Source organism: Vipera berus, assembly GCF_964194415.1.
Source record: "Vipera berus genome assembly, chromosome: 1".
In the NCBI taxonomy this organism is placed as follows: domain Eukaryota; kingdom Metazoa; phylum Chordata; class Lepidosauria; order Squamata; family Viperidae; genus Vipera; species Vipera berus.
In genome coordinates, this window is record NC_138202.1 from 262,157,625 (window position 1) to 262,182,375 (window position 24,751).

Consider the following 24,751-nt stretch of genomic DNA (forward strand, 5'->3'; position numbering starts at 1 on the left):
ATAAACAATTGTGAAATACTTGTCTTTTTGAAGGTATGCTTAGCTTTGAGAGAGAGAGAGAAGAAACACACTATCAGAAAATAGAGAAATACTATAATCATGAAAGAATCTTCGACCGAAGACAATTTTTTTCCAATCAGAAATTGTGTTAGCAGTGACATGTATTTGCACCCAGCATATCAAAAGTGCCAGGGTGAGTATAGGATAATGAAGACATAGTCCCAATGAAAACATCAATGACCATGCATACAGTACAAAAGGATGACAAACATCTCACTCCATCATCTTCCATTAGTTCAGCCAACTGTAATTCTGTTAGGCCAGCCCCCAGATATCCATATAGATCAGGGGTCTTCAAACCTGGCCCTTTTATGACTTGTGGACTTCAACTCCCAGAATTCCTCAGCCAGGCACGCTGGCTGAGGAATTCTGGGAGTTGAAGTCCTCAAGTCATAAAAGGGTCAAATTTGAAGACCCCCCTGATATAGATAAACTTCAAATCCAGACTGCCTCTTTAGTCAAAAGTCCAGGATCAACAAAGGGCAGGAAAGTTTATTTACTAAACATAAAATCACACCCCCACAAAACTGGCAGGGTAACCTACTATAAACTGGGAGCAAGCTCCACATTCACTTGCCCTGATGATGTTACCTGGTTGGGTAATGAAATGTCTACAAAGCAGAGCACTTCACAGTTCAACTCTGAGCTACATATATTCTATTGGAATGAAGTTTATTTTGACAAGCAATTGAGCAGAAAACAAATATGCCTGCAGCAAAGCTGACTAGAAGTGTTTCATGAAGTCTTTAAACTGTTCTTCAACAAATATGAGGCAGCTTTGAGTATGAAAGAAACCAGAAACAAGGAGTTTGGATGCTAGATAAGAGTAGAAATCAAACATTGCAAAAGATAAATATGGGTGTGGAACCAACTATGCACACATTTGGTGTTTAGGAGCTTTCAAATTAATACAGTTAATGAGAAGTTGAATAATACATAAAAGCACTAAACCAAGACCTGTTGAAATTGACAATAACTTTTCACCAAATATTTCAGGTTCTCAAATCAGTGCAACTAGCTGACACAAAGATCACCTAATAACATTTACTTAAGTATACCAACCATTTTTTAAAATTTGCATCCTCTTTGGTTATGTCAAATGAAGAAAAAACCTGTAGATTTCACATAAAAAAATCTCCTAATCCCACCCACCTGGACAATATTTGTCCAGTTTCCCACCTTCCCTTTGGGTAAAAAGGTGGTTGCTTGGCAGCTTCAGAAGGTCCTGGATAAAATGGATTATCTCGACCCCTTCCAGTCAGGATTCAGGCTTAATTATGGGACAGAAACAACATTGGTTGCACTTGTTGATGATCTTCCTTGCTCTTCTTGACCTCTCAGCTGCCTTGATACCATCATCCCTGGTATATTTATGGCTAGTTACAGGGTACTGGGCTGGGCAGTGCAGTCTTGTCCTAGTTTGGCTCCTTTCTCCAAAGTTGGTCCCAATCAGTGTTGATAGACAGTGAGAGATCCAACCTATGGACACTCCTTTGTGGCATGCCACAGGGCTCAGTACTCTCTCCAGTTCTTTTTAACATCTATGGCTGGGTGAGATCAGATGATCAGATGATCTCTATATCTCCACCCTGATGACCCAAGTAATGCTGTCACTGCCCTCTCATGGTGCCTGGAGACAGTAGGGGTCTAGGTGGGTGGATAATAGGCTTCTACTGAAGCCTGGCAAGACCAAATGGCTTTGGATGCATGGAGCTTTTGAGATCTGGGCCTGCATTACTACAGACAGAACTGGTCACAACTTGGGGATTCTCCTGGACTCACAATTCCTGCTTGAAGAGCAGGTAGCACTCATGACAAGGAGAGTTTTTGCACAACTCCATGTTGTGTGCCAGTTATGACCTTTCCTGGATCAGAAATCTCTGCACTCAGTCATCTCATGCCTGAATTATTGCAATGCACTGTACCATGGGGTTGCTCTTGAAGAGTATGGAGAAGCTACAGCTGGCACAGAATGTGATGGCAGAGGCAGTTCTTGGGGCCCCTAGCTTGGCCCAAGATACAGTTATCAGATTTGTTTTGCAAGGCCCATGAACTTCAGAACTTTTCAACAACTTCAAGGCAGCAAAAAAGGCTGAGAATAGGAATATTTCTGAAAGAAAGATCTTGTTGGAGTGGCTTCAGACACAGACATTTTGAAAGAGAAATGAGTAATTTGGCATGAGATGATGTTCAAAGAAAAATTATCCCTCCAGGCATAGCAATGCATGGCATAGTAACCTTGTGAATTTCATACATTGTGTGTATACAAATGGCACTTAACCCCAGACCTCTGTGCTCATCTTTTTATATGACTTGAACTGTAAGGGCAGAACTTACATTGCACTAGATATATGTGGGCAATCGGCTCAAGATACTGTCTTTAATGAAAAGTTGACATGAAAAGCTGCCTTTCTCAGAAAGTTAGCTATGGCTTAAACCCTCCCATTCCAGCCATTATCCATAGTTTCCTTCAGCTCATTTTCTTTATTTAAAAGCAAACTATACTGAATTATTCAGTTATGCATTAAAATATTGTCCTGTTTGTTTAGCAGAGATGCAGTGAACAATTCAGCTAATTATGGATGATGACACCAATACAGCGTACAACAATGATGTGAATTATCTGTGTTTAAAAAACTTCCCAACAATGAATAAAAAGTCAGAAATGTTTATGGAGTTAGTGACAGTTTTCCCATTGCACTCTGAATGGTATCAAGCCCAGATTGGAGTATCATAAGAATTTTAACAGTTTGGGCCTTGTAGTGAGGCAGAACAAAATCATTATAATGTTATCACAAATAGAAGCAGATACAGAGATAGAAACTGGCTAGCTGTATCTGCAAGTAATCTAAACTGAAAGGATAGCTGGTAAAATCAACTACTAAGGCTGGTTTAAATTAAAGCAAGTAATTAGGCTGAAGACAAAAGCAGAGGTGGCATTTTATAAGTGCAATTAATTTAAAGATTAATTTCCTTGGGTGCTAAAGTCTTATTTAAAACATTTACCAGGAAAGAAAATTAGGATGTTACTATCAAGATGCATGGAGTGCTTTTGGGAATCCAGTCCTATTATCAGTAAAAAAAAAATTAGGTTAGGCTCAAAATGGGAATTTCAATTCATTTTAGTGGATTATAAATGGCTTTGAGTGGAAGGATTTTGCATATCTTTTGTTTAAAGTTATTAATTGTAACTATTTTGAACAAAAGGTCTGCATTTACATGTGAACAAGTAAACATGAAAAGAAAATTGGCTATGGATTGCTGCCTTCCCAAGTAATGAAGCTGATGTTAAGGAAATTGCTAAGACAATAATTGTGTAATGAAAAACAATTAATAAATGGGATTGCAGTCTGAAAGTGGTGCTGTCAATTGGTTTCCTATATATTAATTTATCTGCTCCTCTTTCCTCAACATTTATCTGGTCCCTTTATTTCTGAACAATAGTTACTACCTCCTCAAGGAACTGTTGATATAGATCAGGGGTGTCAAACTGCCGGCCTGTGAGCCGGTTGCATCATGAGGAGGCTGCACCCACCTTCGACAATGTGAAAAAAGTCACGATCTGTTGCGACATGTCATGTGACGTGGCAAGGTTGACACCCATAATATAAATATAAAGATATAAATACAGGTAATGACAAAGATTTAAAGGAAGTAATGTTTCTATTTAGTATCACATCATTGTCCTACGATTCTGCTTAATAAATATTCAGTACTGTTTAATAACAATAACAGTTTAATATTCTACCCAATCATCGTACAATAAAAGGCTTGGCACCACCTGCATTTTATTGATTTTCCCTTAATGTGTTACATAACCTTATTATATAGAAGTATTATCATCTTTTAAAAACACATACCGGTATATAGACATGAATCTGGTGTAGTTGAACTGACAGCTACAAATAAAATAAGCCACTAGAATCCTTCCTGGAAGCATACACATCACAACCAACATTGGGAAAACAAAAGTTGTATATTCTGCCAATCTTTAAATAATAATCTTGAAAGCAGTAATTGTAGACTCATGGAAGACTCATTTTTAACCTGCCTTCAATTCTGTTGCTATTCCTCATACTGTATACTCTAATTTCTTGAACTGGCTCAGTCAGCATTTTAACCAAAACAAACCCTGGTTTGAAATAAGGAAATCATGAGAGTTTATGGACTAGCGGTTAGGAGCACCCTAAAATATATGTACTGGATTAGGGTTGACGCATCTATCCACTGCATGTTGCTTTATTTCTCACAGTTTTCATCCACTAGCATTTTGACAACTTAACAGGCTAATACTGTTTAGAAGCTTCTAAAGTAGTATCCAGTGAACCATTTTTTTTAAAAAAAATACATTACCTATTAAAGAAAATCACATCTCTATTTTCTCAAACTCTCACCTGAGTTTTGGCCTGCTAAAATTTACAGCTGAATACCCGGTGATGGGCGGAAGATTGGCCTACTGGCTCCCTGGAGCAAACCAGAGTATGTATTTCTTTATCATTATGAATGTTTTGCTTCGAGTGTCCTTTAAAATGGTTTGTGGGAACTCTTACAAGGTTTTTCCTTTCATTGTTTTTTCTTTCTTCTTTTTCTCTTTCTGTTTTGTTTTTGGTTTTTTTGCGGCATGAGTTCAGTTCTGAGATCTGCTTTCCTATGACCCTTCAACTTCTTGACATGCATCATAAAACATTCTTCTTCAGAGTGCTTTAAAAGAATTTGGGTTTTGTTGTTTTAGAAACTTTGCCTGTAATTATGTTTATGTGAAGGAGTGAATGAATGAATGCATATTTCTTTCTTAAAAAGCATGTGATAAAATGAATGGCTTGAATTACGGAATGTTTTGCACTGTTTTGCTGCTAAATAAAATCATACGGAAATGTTATAGAAGTAAAAAAATGTATGCGAATAAGTTTAAATGCTTAGTAAATGGTCTGACACTGAGCAAGAAATAAAATTAGGAAGTTGCTTAATGGATGGATGGATGCATGAATGAATGAATGTATTAGGAACATTTTTTTATGATGTTAGAAGGATGTTGATGATAAATATATGTTAAGCACAAATGGTGCCATATGTCTGGCTAAATGAATATTAGATAGATTATGTCTTACAATGAGAATTATATATATGAAAACTAATGTTTCAAGACCAAGATAGTTGTATGCAATAGGGAAAATGAAATGAATTTTTGTAAGTTATTCATAAACCAAGTAGATATTTTTGGATCTTCATAGAAGGTTACTAAAGATGGGAAGGTAGAAGGAGAAATTTAAGACATGCAAATACTGGGGGGAAAGTAGTTGGATATACATCATCAGTTATGGGAATGAACATTTATTTAAAGTAAATGCTTTCTGGCCACTTTTTTATATCAAAGTGGGAATTGGATGAGTAAGGTCAATACAGTAGGAGTAGGATACTCAGAAAGTGTATGTGATAATACAAGAAGAGATAGGGTCAAGAATGAATGGGAGTTGAATGACTGTAGGTTGAATATAAAAGTAAATAATCAGTATGAACAAAGTACTTTTCAGAAAATGAATGAAGATTAAATTATAAACTAAATATAAGGAGAACAATTAATGGGTTGAGAGGAAGAGGAAGACTTGAGAGAATCATGATTTGATAGTTGAGGAAATCCATAAAAACAAGAGAAGTGCAAGCTTTAAAGAAAAAAACTACATGTCAAGTAATGAATGGACATTATGGAAGAAAGAACGGTTTGCAAGATATAGAGAACTGCTGTGAATTATGTGGATAATAACTAGATTTAATATGTTTTCTTCTTTTGTTTCATGTCTTGAATTTATTTAGCTTGCTATTGCTTACTTCGTTAGCTTACAAAACATTCCTTACCCTGAAAGGGAATACCACGATATGTGAATGTATTTAGATGCATATAGGTCGATGTTGTTAATCATAGGATGTTTGGCAGTTTAGTTTGATATTTTTAATAACTGTGTGGTGCCACAGTTAATATATTAACTCCAAGAAAACCCTATCTTCAACTACAGAAATTCATTGGGGGCTTTGGGCTAGTCACTGCTCTAAGCCAGATTACTCCATACCTTAAAAGAATGTCTCTCAACCTTGGTGACTTGAGGATGTGTGGATGATCAGTCAGGAATTTCTGGATCTGAAGTCCCACATCTTCAAGTGGCCAAGGTTGAGAACCACTGCCCTACAGTATTGTTATCATGATAAAATGAAGAGAGATTCCTTGACCTTGACTCCTTGACCTCTAGACAAAAGCTTAGATCAGGGGTCTTCAATTTTGGCCCTTTTATGACTTGTGGACTTCAACTCCCAGAATTCCTCAGCCAGCGTGCCTGGCTGTATTATATATTATACTACACTACACTACACCATGCCATACCACACTATACCTCATCACACTACACAGTGTATTGTACTGTACTGTATATTATGGACAATGTGGCTAGAATAATCACATCTTAGAATTTAACAAAAACATAACAAATCTTTAGCTAGGCATACTTTTTATTAGAAGCCATTGTGAAAATAAGTCTGTTGGACCCTCACCAGATTTACCCAATCTAAAATGTTATTTCTGCTCCGACTTGATGAATAGAAGCCCTTTCAAACTGTGCTTGGATGATCTCCAATGCATTTTGAATATGTACCAGGAGTTCCTTGGTGATAGCAGTAATGGTGGACAACCTTTTCTAAAACAGCCAGTATGTTCCCTCTGAAATCTGAAAGTTTAAAAGACTGTTCGGTGCTTTTGCAAACATTTCTTGTGAGTAAGATTCAATCTAAGCTCTCTCCAAATCCCATATGTATCCCAAGGCATAGCTTACATCCATGCACAATTTCATAGAAAATATTCAGGAGGTCCTGTCCAGCCAAGTTCATAAGAAAAGAACCTGATTGCTGTTAATTCACACTTGCTTTAACTTTTCAGAATACCAATCTTCCTGCTGGAGTTTTCCTCCATTTGTACCACTTTTCTTCCTATATTTTCTCTTCAAATAAAATTGTCTACAGCAATCTCCTCTCGCAACTTATTTCATTAGAGATTTATTTCATTGCTTGTGCTGGCTCCAAATGGCACTGATTGGGCATGGCCTGCCTCTTTCTTCCCCCTTCTCCTTTTTTCTCTTCTCAGTTTATTTGAAGTATTCAGTCAATTTAAAAATCCTTCAGGGGCAGTTTTAGAATGCTTCATATGTAAAATGGAACATTATTATGGAAATGATACTAGAAATATCCTGGTTCAACTGAAATTTGATTTCAGAGAAGGAAAATATAAATTACATTTCTCAGTGCTCTCTCTGAATTTTATGGATGAAATATAGATTCTTTTGAATTCTGTATTGTTCCCTGCTCACTGACTTTCAGGTTTTATGATTAGGAGATGGCTATTTCTAAACACTTGGGCAATGCTAACACTGTTAGTTGACTAAAAACCTAATAGGTGTTGTTTGTGAGCAGGTGCATATGAGAGAAGTTTGAAGTCCTGGTCTCATGAGATTATAGTAGCTTGAATATACTACATCCTTTCTATTAAGTACACCCAAAGAATATCTAATAGAATGTAGTCAAATGTGCATCCTGGACTTTAGGGAAATCCGATTTCAAAAAGCTTAAATATGTGTGGATTCATAGGATATGTAGGATCCCACGAATACAGACATTCAAGAAGAAGGAGGTTCAATAATAGTAAAAGTGAGTTAAAGCAAACTATTGACAGCATAATAGCAAACAATTTCAATACCTTTCAAACCTTCCTTAACTTTGATGATTATTTATTTTTTGTTTATTTATTAAATTTCTACCCTGTCCTTCTCTGGGCAGTTCACAACACAAATATGAAAGCCAACTCTTAGAATTGTCCACTCAGGTATTGCCTAGACTGATACAGATAGTCCTCAGTTAATGACTGCCCTGTTTTACGACCTTTTGCTGTTACTGCTGTGCTGAAAAAGTAACTTTACAACCAGTCCTTAAACTGATGACTGTTGCAGGGTCCCCACAGTCAGGGGGTCGCAATTCAGGTATTTTACAACCATATGAATGATGGTTGTAGCATCAACAGTCACATGCTTTGTGTCCATAAGAGTGGAGTGCCAGGAACAGCTGCAGAGAAACTTCAACCCTTCAAACTGCCAGGTAGAGCAGAGTTCCCCAACCTTTTCGGCTTGCTGGCCCAGAAGGAAAGGGAGCAGCAGGGAAATGTGCATGCGCGTGGCCTGCATACTTATGCACAAATGTGGTGTGCATGATGGTGCTAGCATGTGCACACATGCACAAGTGGGGTCCATGTGCCCATGGCACATGTGCTGGCACCCATGCACATGTGCAAATGGACTGCACGTGTGCACAAACAAACCGTTGGCACTGGTATGACACTGGCGGCAGTGCTAGCATCCCGCACATACGCAAATGGGGCTGCTAGTGCCTGCGCAGTGGTGCTACCATGAATGGGGCAGGGCTTGCCAGCTATTCCTGGGGCCTGGGCTGGGGACCATAGGTTGGGGACCCCTGAGGCAGAGGACCCAAGAATGAGGAAGACAGATACCACCCATAGGGGTAAGAAAGGAATTTACATATACATATACATATATTATATTATATTATATTATTATATTATATTTATTATATTATTATATTATATTATATTATATTATATTATATTATATTATATTATATTATATTATATTATATTATATTATATTATATTATATTATATTATATTATATTATATTATATTATATTATATTATATTATATTATATTATATTAATTATATTATATTATTATATTATATTATATTATATTTATATTATATTATATATATATATATTATATTATATGTGTGTGTGTGTGTGTGTGTTATATAAATATAACAGTGTTCCGTGCGCCTTTGGCGTCTAGTCATGCCGGCCACATGACCACGGAGACGTCCTCAGACAACCAATGGCTCTTCGGCTTTGAAACGGAGATGAGCACCAGCCCCTAGAGTTGGAAACGACTAGCACACATGTGCGGGGGAACCTTTACCTTTTTATACATATACATATACATACATACATACATACATATAAATATAAATTTAAATTTAAGTCCATATTTCACAAATATGAAATGTTACAGAAAGGATGGGGTCTGCATAAATATGTTTGACAGGATGAAACTCCAATAATGGAAGAAATCTCGTTTCCACTTAAAGCTCAAGAACTCTACCTGACATATGCTGATCATTTTACCATAATAACTCACCACAGTGACTCAGACTTCGTTTTGTCTGTCTCTGTGTGTAATTTTGTCGATTTTTAATCATGCAACCTAAGAGGAAGAAGCAGAAGATTCACAGCGTCTTGCTCTTCCACTCTGTTCATCTCCTAGTTCTCCATATCATTCGAAATGTGAATAGCGCATTTCAGTTGCGAGCATGTGTTTGCTTTTTTCCACACAGCTGCTTTCTTCTATTTCATGTTCTATTTCACAAGCCAGATCTTACCTAGCTGCTACTGTAACCTCTTTGTTAATTGTCCTTGGTGTCTCACAGATACCTTTTGCCAGTAATATTTTCTCACTTTCCTTTTCACTTCAACATTCCAGTACATTCTGTACATAATTACTGACTTAGTGTCACTAGTTTAACGTTGACTAGATACCGGCTGAAGGCTTTTTTGAGCCTTTCTACAAAATATACCTAGTATTTTGAGGTCCATTGAAATCAGCTCGATTGGAATATGTACTGGATGAAATTTCTACAGTAAACAAGAAAAATAGAAATTCAAAAGTGAGCACACAGGCACGTAAGAAAAACAACAACCCTTGTGTCCAGTCTAATCCATTATGTACTTTTGGGAAGTAAATCCCACAATGTGATTTGTTCACAGATAAGCTGGATGGAACTGCAGCTAGAGTTCGTTTCAAGCTTTCTGCATTAGTTAAAACTTTGTGTTCGTTTTGTTCTGTTAACAAGTTTTTTTCACTGTCAGTTTTGTTCATAAGCAAAGCAAGATCACTGATGTAGATATGCATGGGTGTAATTTGAATATGTGCTACTGTCTACCTCAGACATGTCAAACACAAGGCCCGGGGGCCGGATCCGGCCCACAAAGTGGTTTCATGTGGCCCGCAAAGCCATCCTGGAAACAGTGAGGGAACGTCCCCCACTGCCTTGGCCCTTGCCCAGAGACCCTCCTCCTGCCAGAGACCCTCAGATCTGTCCCACTCCTGCCTAGGCCCCCATAGGCACCCTTGATGCGAACGATGTAGAGCTGGCCACACCCGCCCAGTAGGCCATACGCACTCTAGCCATGCCCACCCAGTAGGCCACGCCCACCCTGGCCATACCCACCTGGCCCCCTGAGGGCAACCGCAATGCTGATGCGGCCCTCAATGAAATTGAGTTTGACACCCCTGGTCTACCTGGATCTTTACATCTGAACATCCCAACAGTTGGTGTTAGTGATCTCCCTCATCTTCCTTTGGCTAGCTTAAGAAAAGAGAAAAGTTAGGAAAGAATTGGTAGGGCCAAATAATGCAAGTTATGCACTATTTAAAAAGTCTAAAATAGCCAAGTAAATTAACTGACTATCCTCTTTATGTGCATTTTTATTTGGGGGAATGGTTCATGCCACCATGTTTTATGAGACAATGAAATTCTGAATTTTATAAAGGGATAGCAATGCATGTGTGAGCAAGCAAATGATTGTGTGTGTCGGTATCTCTCTCGCTCAAATTTTAGATACTAAAATGTTGGGGAGATGTTTTTGGTCTTGTGTTCCAAAACTATATGCAAAGAGTGATGCTTAGGTCTCTGTTTATTTTTCACTAGGGGTATTTGCATTTCTTCACATTTGGTATATGAAGATAAATGGGAATGAAAAACTTTGGCTATTTTCTATAGGCTCTTGTTACTGTACATTTATCTAGCATTGTTCAATTTGTCACCAGATTTGAACTAGTTCAGATCTAAGAGAGATCTCTGAAGAAAAAAGAATAAAAAAGAACTAAGGATAAGCATTTTCCTGTTGATGCTGATACAAACACATTGTATGTATCCAAACATTCTCTGACAAATTAGGTGAAATTACATTCCATCGCCGTCTGTTAAGCATTCTTAAGTTGTGTTGGAATGCTCACTTATGTGGTTATTGGTATAATGATCTTCACTGTAAACGTGTGCCTCTTAAGTTTTTAAGTATTGTACAGAGGTGGGTATTTAGGACACATTCTTAATGTTTTCCCCACATGGACATCAAAGATAGAGCATTGCATACCACACTCTGTGGTGATGAATGAACCTTTATTGTCAAAGTACAACCATGTATACATTGAGATTGGCTGAGCCTCCCTTCGTGCCCTCCCCCACAACTCACAGTGACAACAAACCCTCCATTTTATTACACCATGTGAGCTAATTGCACAACACACCGGCCTCGCAAGTCAATCATGCATAAAGTTTATAAAATTATTTCCCGTTCAAGAGCCTAACAGCCCATGGATAAAAGCTGTTCTTCAGCCTGTTGGTACGGCTGGCTATACTCCTATATCTCCTACCCAATGGTAGGAGAGTAAAGAGATACTGACCAGGGTGTGAGTCGTCCCTGAGAATTTTCCTCACTCTTCCAAGGCAGAGTGTTTCAATGTCTATCAGCCAATTACAGAAAGGTTGTGGACCTGGAATGCTGACTATACCATAGAGTATGCCATACAACCTGTAGGATTGATGCATTTCACAGCAGTATATGCAATCTATATCAGTATATCACCTGGTCATATTTGCTGGAGGCAGCTCCTTTGAGGAACATGTAATGCATAAAACTAACATCTGAACTGGATAGGTGGATTCTGTATTGACCAGGCAAGGCTTGACCAGGCAAGGCTTGATATTGTATTGTATTGACCAGGCAAGGCTTGATATTACCTAGTGCTGCACAGTGAAGGATTGTAAAGTCATTTATTTATTGTGTTATTCTGATTCAATCAGTGTCCACATCTCTGAGGGCATGAGTCTCTGGCACCAAGAGATCCTAGAATCTCATATCACGAACCAATCTTTTCTGGGAAAACACAACTCTTTTGAATAAATATTGAAACTTCTGTTACTTTATCATCTAGATAGCCAATGACAAACAGCAACTTTGTCTTGTAAGGATTTAAACTGACCATGTTTAGTTACCATCCAGATCTTTATAGCCCTCATGACTTTCAAGACTTTCACAATATCTCTGGCTTGGTCCAGAGTACCAATGTATAACTAAGTGTTATTGTCCTGTTCCAGGACAAGCACACACAAATGCACAAAGAAATAGCTTGCACACTTTACTAAACATGCACACTGTCAGGTTTCCGATGTATGGGCTTTTCAAGTGACTCTGAGGCATTGTTTACCTTAAAAGTCCTTTATTAGCCTAATACACCGGCAAATGCTTGCTCTAAGGAAGCTGAAATCTGAAATATCTGCCCCTTGCACAATATATTAAAACACAATTCTCCACCTTTCTAATTTTGTCATTAATCATATTCTCCAATTAATTTAAAGAATCAGTTTCCCTTCCGTTAGAAGAACCATCTTCCGTTAGAAGAACCGTCTCTTTAGAGAGACAAATGGCCTTGAAAGTGCATTCCCACTCTTCCCTCCTCCCAATTTTAAACTAAAGCAATACACAAGTTTAACATATGAAATAGCTACTTCTTCATCTCTTGTTAAGCAATAACATTCGATGTTAGCAGCATTGACATCCAGTCCCCCTTAGAAAAAGGACAGATCCATCAGGTCGTTCTCCCCTTCATTGTCGCTGTCAAAACCGGGTAAAGTGGGGGTGGGTCCGGTCGGTGGGCCAGCATCCTCCTGGGTGGGGGACATAACCTGGGTAATGGGCTCCTGGGTGGCCCAGTTGGACTTTTCTCTCAGTGGCTGCTGTGCAGGTTTCTTCCTTGTTGTTGGATCTGGTCTACTCTGCTGTTGCAGGTAAGGAACTGGGCAGGTTGCTGCTTGATGTCCCTGCTGTCCACATCGAAAGCACTTGATTGGCGGACCTGTAGGTGGTCTAGGTCTTTCGGCAGTAGCAGACGTTGGGGGTTTTCGGGGTGGTGGTAGCCATCTGGATCCTGGTTTTAGTGCAGTTTCAGGTGGGGGAGGCTTTTTATAGCGGGCGAGCTGGACATCTAATTTCACCGCTGCTTGGTACCATTCATGCAGCTGGTCGGGTACAGCTCGTTAGATACATGTCTGAGAGAGGTGGTCATCTAACCCTTCTCTAAAAAGATGAATCATTGATTGCTCAGGCCATCTCTCTATTCGACCTGCCATCTTTCGAAACTCCCGCACGTACTCTAGGGCAGACCGGCCAGCTTGCTTTATCTTATGGGTTTGTTCTTCTGCTTTGAGGGCAATGGATGGGTCCTCAAATCTTTCCCTCAGCCCCAGGAGGAAAAGGTGGGGGTCCTCCAATTCAGGGGCCTGCTCGTTATATAAATTGCTCAACCATTCAGATGCTTTTCCCTCTAGGTTGGATGCAATCACATCGACCATTGCACCCGGGTCCGGGTAAGAGTGACCCCAGCGATTCAAGTGAGAGCGTACTTGGTTGAGGAAAAAAATCAGTTTCTCTGGGTCCCCATCGAAGGTTGTTCTGAAGGGTGGGCTCATCATTGCTTGCTGGGGGCCCCATTGCTGCTGGCCCCACCCTAGTTGTTGGTTCAATGGCTGCTGGGGCCCCCATTGGTGCTGTCCCCCCTTGGTTGTTGGATCAACTGTTGCTGGGGGCCCCACTGCTGCTGGCGCCCTCCTGGTTGTTGATTCACCGGCTGCCAGGGCCCCCACTGCTGTTGTTGTGTCTCCAGTGGCTGCTGGCCCCACTCTGGTTGCTGATTTAATGGCTGCCAGGGCCCCCCCTGCTGCTGGCCCCTTGGTCCTGCTGTACATTCAGGGGTTGCACATCTGGGTCCTGCTGCTGCCACCCTTGCTGTTGTCCTCCCACCAGCTCCTGATCTCCAGGCTTCTGCACCACCCCCAGCTGTTTCAAGGCTTCTATTAGCTGGGGCAAGCTCAGAGGTTGTTGGCCTTTCACTTGTGGGGGCTCCCCAAACTCCCATTGCTGCAGAGGCCCCAGGCTGGGGTCCTCTGTCTCTATGGATCTGGAGGGCTTGGCAGGGGACTCCTGGGTCTGGCAAGCAGTATGATCTGCAGACAGCATTTTCCACTCACCCGAGTATTCAATCTCAGCTGGCCTGGCTGCTCCGAGGCTCCTGGAGTCTCTGCTGGGCTTAATCCACTCTCCTGGTTGTTTGGGTCCAGCTCCCAGCTGGGAGGATTGCTGAAACTCTTTCCTTGCCAGCTTCTTCGCTGGCCCTTCCCCCACTGGGGTGGCTGCTGGTGCCGGGGAGCTGGCTTCAGGCAATTTTACTCCCTCTATTATGGGATCTTCCCCAACTCTTTGCCAGACTGCCTCCGAAGCTTGGAGACAGCGACGGGAGGTCAGGACTCTCTGATTAGTTTAAAAAGTAGTGTGGATTCTAGCTTGATGTCAAGTTTCCGATGTGTGGGCTTTTCAAGTGACTATGAGGCATTGTTTACCTTAAAAGTCCTTTATTAGCCTAATACACCGGCAAATGCTTGCTCGAAGGAAGCTGAAATCTGAAATCTCTGCCCCTTGCATAATATATTAAAACACAATTCTCCACCTTTCTAATTTTGTCATTAATCATATTCTCCAATTAATTTAAAGAATCAGTTTCCTTTCCGTTAGAAGAACCGGCAAAGCCTTATCTTCTTTAGAGAGACAAATGGCCTTGAAAGTGCATTCCTACTCTTCCCTCCTCCCAATTTTAAACTAAAGCAATACACAAGTCTTAAAGCAATACACAAGTTTAACATATGAAATAGCCACTTCTTCATCTCTTGTCAAGCAATAACATTCGATATTAGCAGCGTTGACACACACACTTGCAGTTAGAAAAAAGTCCCCCCCCCAAGGTTCAACAAATTTGGCTTACAGAGTTCCAAAATCAAAATGGTGATCAGAAGAGTAATCAAGTGTAGTCTGAGAGTTAGAGCTGGTCCACTTTCAAAGTCATGGTTGTGAGGTTCAAGAGCCAAGGCACACTTATTGGGAATTAATGGGCAGTTGTCATCAACAGAAAGAGTTAAGTTTGCTGCTATAATGTTGTTTCTCATTTAGCAAGGTGAGACTCTTTCCTCACAAGCAGTCTTGCAGAGTACCTTTGCTCTACTAACTTTGCAGCCCACCAAAGTTCTTGTGTTAGAAGGTGATGGTAATTCCACACCTTCATCTTTGGACAATGAGGATAATTGCTGTATGTCTACTGGGTGCTGGCCAGTCCCATCTCCTCTACCTGCTCAGATGTCTGTCTGAGTGACTTTGGAGCTGACTACTCATACTGTAGTCTCTTAGCACTTTGGGAGCTGACTGCTTGCTGTTGGTCTCTTTCTCTGACTTTGAATCTGAGCCGCTGTGACAATTCCCCACATATTGATAACACCTCATCCCAAACCAACAGATCACCTCCTCCAGCAGTTCCATGTACATGTTAGATAACGTGAGTATTGAGCCATGGGGAATTCTATGTAAGAATTCTTAAGAACTGGGTCACCACTTTTCTCTATGAGACAAACTGTGACTGCCCATTCAGATAGGAGTGAAACTATCACAAGCTGGTGCCTCCAACTTTCAATTGCAAAGAGAAACTAGGGTTACTGGTATTGAATGCTGCAAGGAGATTAGTAGAGCCAAAGGGGTGCACACCCAACCATTGCCACCTCTGTCCCATGAACAAGTCTGAATCCTGACAAATAAAATCCAGATCATCTATTTCCTCTAACAACTTCTGTGGCTTCTTATTCCGCCTTCTCAACAAGCTTGCCTAGAAAGTTGGAGTCTGGGCTGCCACCATTACTGATGACATTATTGTATCATGTAATCATATAATAATGCCTGGTGAAGTGTTGACAAGTGTCCCAGACCCAAACATACATGTCCTGCCTGGTACCCCTAAGGAAACAGGAAGCCTAATGACGTCCTTAGTCTCCACAACTCAAGGAATCCCATGTAAGACATTGTCTCATTCAGCACCATAGAATCTATCCAGGCCTGTGTGGATAAGAGCAATTTCAGTTGAAAGATCACCTGGCATGTCTGTAAGAGCCTAGCCTTTCTCACCTTTCCCAACAGAGCTGCTGATGGAATCTGCAGATGCAATAAGGACAAGGAAGAATTGGTGCTTTGTCACTGTTATTGCCACTATGTACTGTGGATTCAAACCTTACCTCATGCCAGTGGTTAGTCACATCCACTTTTAGTTTTTTCTATCATTTATTATTATTATTATTATTATTATTATTATTATTATTATTATTATTATTATTATTATTATTATTATTATTATTTTAAGAAGATGCTTTAGGCATCTTTTCAGTCATCTTTAGACATGACTTTTTGTTGAACAAAACTATTCTATTTTTGGTATAACAGATGTAATTATATAATGTTTAACTTACAGTCTAATTCAGCCATTACAGTCAGAATATTTCCATTTGATCTAAAATGAAGTGGGGGGAAAATTGCATTGGCTACATTTCTTAAATGAAATCATCAATACAGGAACTAGTAATGCGAATTCATCCTTTTCTCCATCTGAAAGATGAAAAGATTCTGCTTTTAAAATAGGCCATTGCAAAGTATACAAAAGCCACAAGGGCCCTGCAATAGAATACACAGCTTGATATTTGTTCAAGTTTTTTAGAGATATAATTTAGTAAAACACATTGATAGATACACTCTAAATAAGTCCTCTGAGGTTGTTTATTTTCTTACATTCGGGGGGGGGGGGTTAGGGTTTCATCTCTTCAGTTCCAGCCTTATTTTCATCATTCTCACCATTTGTCTGAATTAGCTGACACAGGATTGTAAGAAATCAATTCTGTGTGTCTGAGAAAACGTATACATGTTTTAGGATGCGCGGCTTAGTAAGAATTTCTCTAAAAATGCCTAGATGCTTAATAGTCATTGCAACAAATTTAATATATTTGCAATCAAACAGTATTTTTATTTATTTAACCTGTATGGAATGGATGTTCCATCCCCTAACCAGAAAGCAGCTAATCCTTCACTTCAACCTAATATGGGATTTTTCCAGATGTAAGGCTACAAAATCCTAGAGCTACACACTAATTGCTTTTCCCCTGGATCCTACAAATGGAATTGCAGTAGACTTTTCACACAATGATTGATGTAGTGCTTAGTATGAATATCTATTGGGTATGCTCTGTCTACGCCAGTGCAGGCAGGGAGAGGACAATTCCTTTTCTTTCTGCCTCCCTAATATCATTGCAGGCTTTACATCACAGTGTATCATTGCAGGCTTTACATCACAGTGGCTGGTGTTTTTCATATATTGTTTTGTCTAAAATGGACAGATAGATTTTTAAAGTGCCCTACTGCCCTTTTCCCATTGTCTCTTGCTCTTCTGGATTGCAAAGTGAGCAATGTAGGGAGAAAATTCACAATTCAACCCAGCAATTTCTTTGTTGTCACAAGACGCAAAGGCTTCCTGCTGCTCTCATCCGAGAGGATCAGAGAAATAACACAGCTCTGAACTAGCTATTCTTTTCCATCTTCTATTGTCCAAAAACTCTGGCCTGTGAAAGTCACCAGAGATTAGGTTGCTATTTCAGATTTCTTCCTTTCATCATTTGGGAAGCATTTGCACACCTGTGGTGGGGGGAAAAAAAAGGCCTTGCTGCCACCCACGCATCTCTCCATTTTGAGCGTACTAAATATTACATCTTTGCAAAGCATTTGAACGAGATGCTTTGTAAAATGCAACAGTAGCACAAGCAAAGCACCCATCTTTGAATCATGGAAGCAGCTATGTCTTTTTCAGACTCCAGTGGCTGCTTCAAAAGCTGTTCACAACTGTCTCCGCAGCTATACATGTGTTGACATACACAATCCCTTTATCACACAAGAGACAGCAGGAAGAAGCCTCCTAAGTAACTGTGCAAGCCTGGAAAAATATGTGGCTGCCTTAGCAATGCAAGCAGAGGCTGAATTTCTTACATGTTTCAAAGTACCATTTTAAAAGGTTGTTCATATCCCTACTACGAATTGCAGGTAGACCTTGATTAACAATTGACCTGTAAGCAACTATTCGGACTTAGGGCCACACTGAAAAAACAGCTTTGTGACTGGCCCTTAAAAGCATTGCAGTGTCCCACAATCATGTGATTATGAGCTTCACAGCCAGCTTCTGACACTCAATGGAGAATCTGGCAGTAAGTTGTAAGCCTTGGTCCTGTGATGTGCTTAACGTTTGTAGGTGATGGAAGACAGGTAAGATCACATGATGTTTCACTTAATGCCCACGTCACCTAGTGGCCAAGTGATAGTCCCAATTGTGATTATTAAGTGAAGTTACCTATATTAGCTCTAAATGTTTTAAATCTGATGCTTTGCTTGCATAATTCTATTCTGCTGGAATTTGAGATACATTTTTTTAAAAAAGTCAAATTACATAGTAAAATTGTATAAGTTCAATTGCAAGCCAAGTGTAAAAGTTAATGTTACTGCTAAGAATCAGAGCTGCTTCCAATCATCCAGATGCTTTAGTAAGCTATTAAATTAGTACATGCATAATTTAGAACTGGATAGTATTATGTTGTTGTTGTTGTTGTTGTTTTGCTGCCCAACTCCCTGTAATTCTGAGTAGTTAAAAGACATAAAAATTGCCTATGTGACACCCAGAAGTCTATTGAGAATTTCCTTTGGTGCTAATAGACTCTCTCTTCACACAGTTTTTTTCCCCCTACCTTTTAAACATTCTTGTAATTTTCACATTGAAAAGCAAACTGCTGGTTTCTGGTATCACATTTGCAAGGAAATTTTATTTCATTTTATTTGAAAAATTTTAAAAGATGGATGGCTACAGCCCAGTTCTTTGTTTAGAAATATGTTCACCAGACTAGGAAAAGAATAAATGTGAGCTGAGATAATTTGGAGCATCCTGCAGGAGGGAGGAAAAGATAGAGAGGGGCTGACAGGTAGCATCATCCTGAATCAGACCTTTCTTTACATCCCCATGGCTGTCATTCTGTGCATGCATGTCCTGAAACCAGCCATTTTGTGAAAGAGCCCTCAGGTTTTCAAAATTCCAGAAGGTCTCACCATCTCAGAAAGTTTCAGGACTATGCTTGAGAATGTTTTAATAGAGGTAAGAGGCAAATCTAGATAAGAGAATGAAATTATGTTAGCTTGCCAACACAACATTCCCCAAAGCAGGAATGAGGCTGAGCAAAAATAGTGATTGCATGCTATTCTCCATTTCCCTTTATAATTAAGGTTTTATGATTCGCAAAAAGGAAGAAGCAGTGGTAGGAAAATCTAGGGGAACTGTAAGAAGTTGATTATTTTATGTTTATGCATCACCTTTTGCATGTGAAATGTAGTTAAGGGCAATTTATATATCCAGGTACTAGCATGCTTGAATCTTCTATTTCCTAATTAATATTTGCTGCATTCTAGTGTAAAAAGAACTAAAGCCTCAGTGAAATCATCAATCAAGCTTACTTCCAGATAAGCATATAGATTTTGGGACTTCATGAGATTTAATATAATTCCTTCTTTTAAAAGTATTTCTAAGCCTTTGATGTTTTATAGTGAGAAGATATCTTAGCACTTTTATGCTTTTTTCTGAAAGGAGAAGCTTAATTAGTAGTGATATTGGATGATTATTTTTCAAGATACAAAGCAAAGCTCTAAAGCACTTTTGATAAATCAGTTTAGGAGTTAGAGCATCTGTTGGTATTTATTTTATATACATGTTATTAGAAAGGAGCCGATGAAACTTTTTGTAGCTTTTTAGGCTCTTCCAAGCTAAAATGCCTAGTGGTAAGGGAATATGTTGGGAATATGTTCAACACGTTGGGAATATGTTCAACATGTCAAAATAAAAAAAAATCAGGCTGGACTCTATGTAAGGACTGACAAGACTGAGTACATGGTACTATAATATGGTTTATGGATATTGGGCACAGTTCTATGACCCTGTGCTATTTAGTACCATCAGATCGGGGAATGTGTGATCTTTTGGAATATTCAGAGTTACCCAAAGCAAAGTGCCTGAATCACTTCCCAAGTCAAGCTAAGGGAAGTGATTTGATTGCATATCTGTAGTGCAAACTGAGCATAATGGTGATTTTATTGTTACAATAAATATTAAAATAATTTGTGAGATAAAATGGCAATTTTTATCCATACAGTTACTATACAAAATGTGTTAACTTGTGCTGGGTCAAAGAAAATATAAGGTTAGGCACATCTCCTTGGGAATCTCCTTCACAAACTGGGCTCTCAGTTCTTTATGATATTTGGCCAACATGCAAGAATTCTGGGAATTGACGTTCTGAAAGCCACACCTGAAAGACCGGAGGTTCCCTATATTCAGTCTACACAGTCTTTAATACCAATCAACGTATGGAGATTCCTTGATGCTAGGCCAAATTATCTCTAATGAGAGATAGACTGAACTAAATATATTTGTTTTTAGAAGTGAGAAAAATAGCATTTTTTAAAATATAAAGCATTTGTTAACATGAATGTTTGTCAATACAGTTAATATGGGCCTACGTTTTGGGATTTTATTCTACTGACCTTATGGTCTAAATGCATGGACTTTTTCTTTTCGTTTCCCTATTTCCTTGCCTGCTTAAAAGTTTTGGAGAAATCAAAACCAAAATGCTTTTTAAGTCATTTTTTTTTGTTGATGCTAGTAAGTTCTCATCTCATTGTGGATTTTGGCTTTTTCCCCATGGATCACTATAATTGTGATTTTTTTCCCCCTCTTTTTTTCTCTTTCTATCTTTCCCTCCTTTCCTCCCATGCTGAAACCTTTTATTTTTTTCAAAAGCATTGTCCACCTTCTTACATGTCTTTTTCAGAGAATCACAGTGTGAAAGCAAATATATAATACAATAATCAAAACTGGCTAAAACATTTAAAAGTTGCAAAGGAATGGTTTTTGCATTGTTTGCAGCTTCAGCAAATGAGCAATTTACACACACCACCTAGGTGGACTGCTCCTGGCAGCAGAAGCAATGTGTAATTATTTCTTATTATACAGATAAATACTAATAAATCTGCGACCAGCGCCTTCCTGAAGGTAGGAAGAGAAGCTGCTGGCCGATGTGGTCTTTGTGTAAGGCTGTTTTAAAGTCATGATACTTAGCTCTTCAAAGAATGATGTCAGCAATGAAAGAAATATCTTCCTTTTTCAGTTGATTTCATAGGTGGATTTGACTCTTACGGCTATCAAGGCCCACAGAAGACATCTCATTTACAGCTACAACCAATGTATATGTAAGTATCCACATTTATGTTTTTCAGTGGACTGCTGGAGACATACTAAAAAGCTAAAGAAAAGTTACTTATTGTAATTCAAAGAAAATTATTCAGTGATACCTGAATAATGTTAGTTCACAATATATTCACAATAAATTTTTACTTTTCTAGTATGCAGCATTTTGTCCTTTTGCTTGGCGTAAAGGCACTGAAAGGTAGAATATGATGGTGACAGATTTTTAGTCCAGTCAAACTTTGATTGTCATTAATGAAATCTGCTTCATCAGGAAGAAATTAATGTGGCCATTGTACTGAAATCAACTGGCCTTCCTTATGGACAATCAGCTTATGACATTGTATGAAGTGTTCTCCATTCCCTGCTCCTACTGTTGAGTTCAGCTTGTCCATATAGTGGTTGGAGAATATATGAATATGCATTTGTATCCAAGAGGATGTGACTATTTTGTGGTTCTGAAAATGCAACAGTCTCTAACTTTAGGAACTAAGTCACCTTTATTGAAAGCAGCAGGCTGGGGAAGATCCAAGCCTTGAACAATTTCTTGTCAGTAAGCAATAAAAATACTAAGCTAACTAGTCTGAGTTTTGTTTTATTTTTTTTTTTAAAAGCAGCTTGCTAAGTATTTTGAAAACTACATTTCTGTGTGTAGGTATTTGTGTACATTTTGTATCCTGAATATTTATTATTTTATGTATCTGATAAGAGGCCAATCCAAGATGGCTATTCCTAAAACAATATAAGAACTAATCTGATCTAATTAAATCTATCAGATCATCAAAAACAAAGCACACAGACATTGGAAATTAAAATATTCACAACATACTAAAATTCTCCTCCTCCAAAAACTTCACACAAGACCAAAAATGGAAAGCAAAATAAATCAGTTTTGGCTATATATATAAAATCTCCATGTATGTACAGTGTCATATATGTGTGAAATCCAGGGCTATTAGAAGGTATGATAGGAAGGGGAGCAAGGATGTCTAAAGCTTGTCATGACCGTCACTTTATCAGAGCAGTGACATTGAAAAGGCCAGGACTGCTGAAGCTTCAAAAGATTGGACTAGAACAGGGGTCTCCAACCTTGGCAACTTTAAGACTTGTGGACTTCAAGCTGGCCGATGAATTCTGGAAGTTGAAGTCCACAAGTCTTAAAGTTGCCAAGGTTAGGGACCTCTGGATTAGAAGATAAGACTACAGACCTCCAAGATCCCTTCCAACTCTGTTATTCTGTTAAGAGACCATGCTAATCAGCTAGGGAATCCCAGATTTTGGGGGCATTGAATACAGTATCTCTGTGCCCAGTAGTGGGATTCAAATATGTGAACAACCGGTTCTCTGTGTGGATGCCTCTTCCGGAAGTCCATTCAGGGCCTGGGCAACAAAAAATTAGGTACCGGTTCTGCCGGAGTGGTGCGAAGAGGCTGAATACCACCACTGTCTGTGTCGTTTCCTTTCAGTATACAATGTTACATGGAATTGGTCTGCCTATTTAATAAGCTGCTTTCCAAAGATTAAATACTACATGTGACTTTTTCTTAATGTTTTCAGCATCTTCTGTGTTGGTAGTCATGAGAGACGCAAATAGCAGCACATGATCCTATCATGGCTGTGGCTGGGAAATTCTGTGGCTTTATCGTAAAGTTTTTCAATTGCATGTGCCCAGAAAAATGTTTTACTCTCTCGTCTTTTGTTGTTTTTTAGTGCCTGTTCAAAGTTACAACGGCACTTATGGCCATTTTTCACACTTACAATTGTAGCAGCAACCTCATGGTCACATGATCAAAATTCAGATGCTTGGCAATTGGTTCATATTTAGGACAGTTGTGGTGCTCCTTTTGCAACTTCTGATGAGCAAAGTCAATGGGGAAGCCAGATACACTTAACAACCGTGTTACTAATTTAACAACTACAGCGATTCACTTGACAGAAAGGCAGGAAAAGTCATAAAATGGGACAAAACTCATCTAACAACTGTCTCGCTTAGTAACAAAAATGTTGGGCTCAACTGCAGTCTTAAGTTGGGGACTACCTGTACACCTCACAAAACTCTACTTTGAGCAACTCTGATTGTATTTCTTCTTTTAGGTAGTATAACTTGCCATGAACAGATGGAGCCTCCCTGCTGAGATATTGTTCCATTCTTTTTATGTTCTCTGCTTAGAGAGTAGCTGTTTGTATTTACAGAGCTTATTAAGCCTTGCTGGAAAAAAACATGAATCTGTAGGGCTGGAGGAGCCAACATAACTTTTGAAATGTATAGCTGAAACACGGGAGCACTGAAAGAACATTTCAAACTCTGTTTCATTTTTAAACTTCTTTCTCATTGACGGTGTTGGTAAATTCAGCATAGTATTTCTAGTACAGCAACAGAAGACAGGTTGTCACAGTCTGGCAAATTCTTACAAGCTAACTGACATTGAGAAGAAGCAGGTAGCCCAGGTCTCTTGTTTCTACAGAATTTCCTGATATAAATGAGGCGCCTTTCTTCTAAAAAAAAAAAAGCAAATTTGCTTAAAATAAATAGGAAGATTTATAGTTGATGTGCTCTGATACATCAGCTACAGTATCTACATAGTGAGATTTTCTCAATAGCAAATGTACCATCTCACCCATCACATGCCACCACAGCTCCTATTTTCTCAAATAGTTAAATAGTCAGTATTCAATATCCTTTCCTAAAGTAAATGGATTCACACCATATGATGTGTATTTTGACTAGTTCAATGTGTAAACTCAGTCGCTGCTGCTGTAAACCATCGTTTATGGGTTGCTGTCATGTAAATCCAGCTTCCTCTTGTTCAGCAAACCAGATTTTAAAATGATAATTATATAAACCATGTTAAAACAAACATAGCAATGGCTGCGACATGTTTTGGGGCTATTTTGTTGTGATATATTGTCTAACCAAAATTATCTGTCTCCTATTCCATATCTGTTATTTTTTTTTCCTCCAAAACTTAAGAGTTTGATGAGAATTGACTATCTAGTAGTAGTTTAGTAGAAGTAATAATCCCCGGATTAGGAAGACCAAGAAAAAGGGTATCATGTTTCAGATGATGAGTGCTTTTGGCTATCCAGTTTGTGTTAATCCTGTACATCTGTCAACATTTCAGAAAGTAAAAAAGAGTGCTATGTGTTACTGGTCACGGAATTGTGGTCCCTCAGGCTTAGTACCTTTTCTTGACAGATTTACCTCCCATCCACTTGCTCCACACATAGTCTATAATCTAGGCAGGATCATTTGCCTCTTTTATTCCTCTCTTTTACTCCTCAAGTTTTATTGCACTGCAAAACAAAGTGGTAATAGTCCTGACCAGTACTTTCATTCCTCTAGG

General features: G+C 38.9%; 1 protein-coding gene across 2 annotated transcripts in view; it reads left to right on the forward strand.

Moving 5' to 3' along the window:
- NKAIN2 (sodium/potassium transporting ATPase interacting 2) overlaps positions 1–21,416 on the forward strand; it is a gene marked incomplete at both ends in the record, with an annotated part of 592,675 nt that extends 571,259 nt beyond the window's left edge. For both annotated transcript variants that reach the window (XM_081313562.1, XM_081313563.1), the window contains one exon: positions 21,331–21,416. In XM_081313562.1, coding sequence (XP_081169688.1) covers positions 21,331–21,416 — 86 coding nt within the window. The remainder of the gene's footprint in view (positions 1–21,330) is intronic.
- Between the last annotated feature and the right edge of the window lie 3,335 nt (positions 21,417–24,751).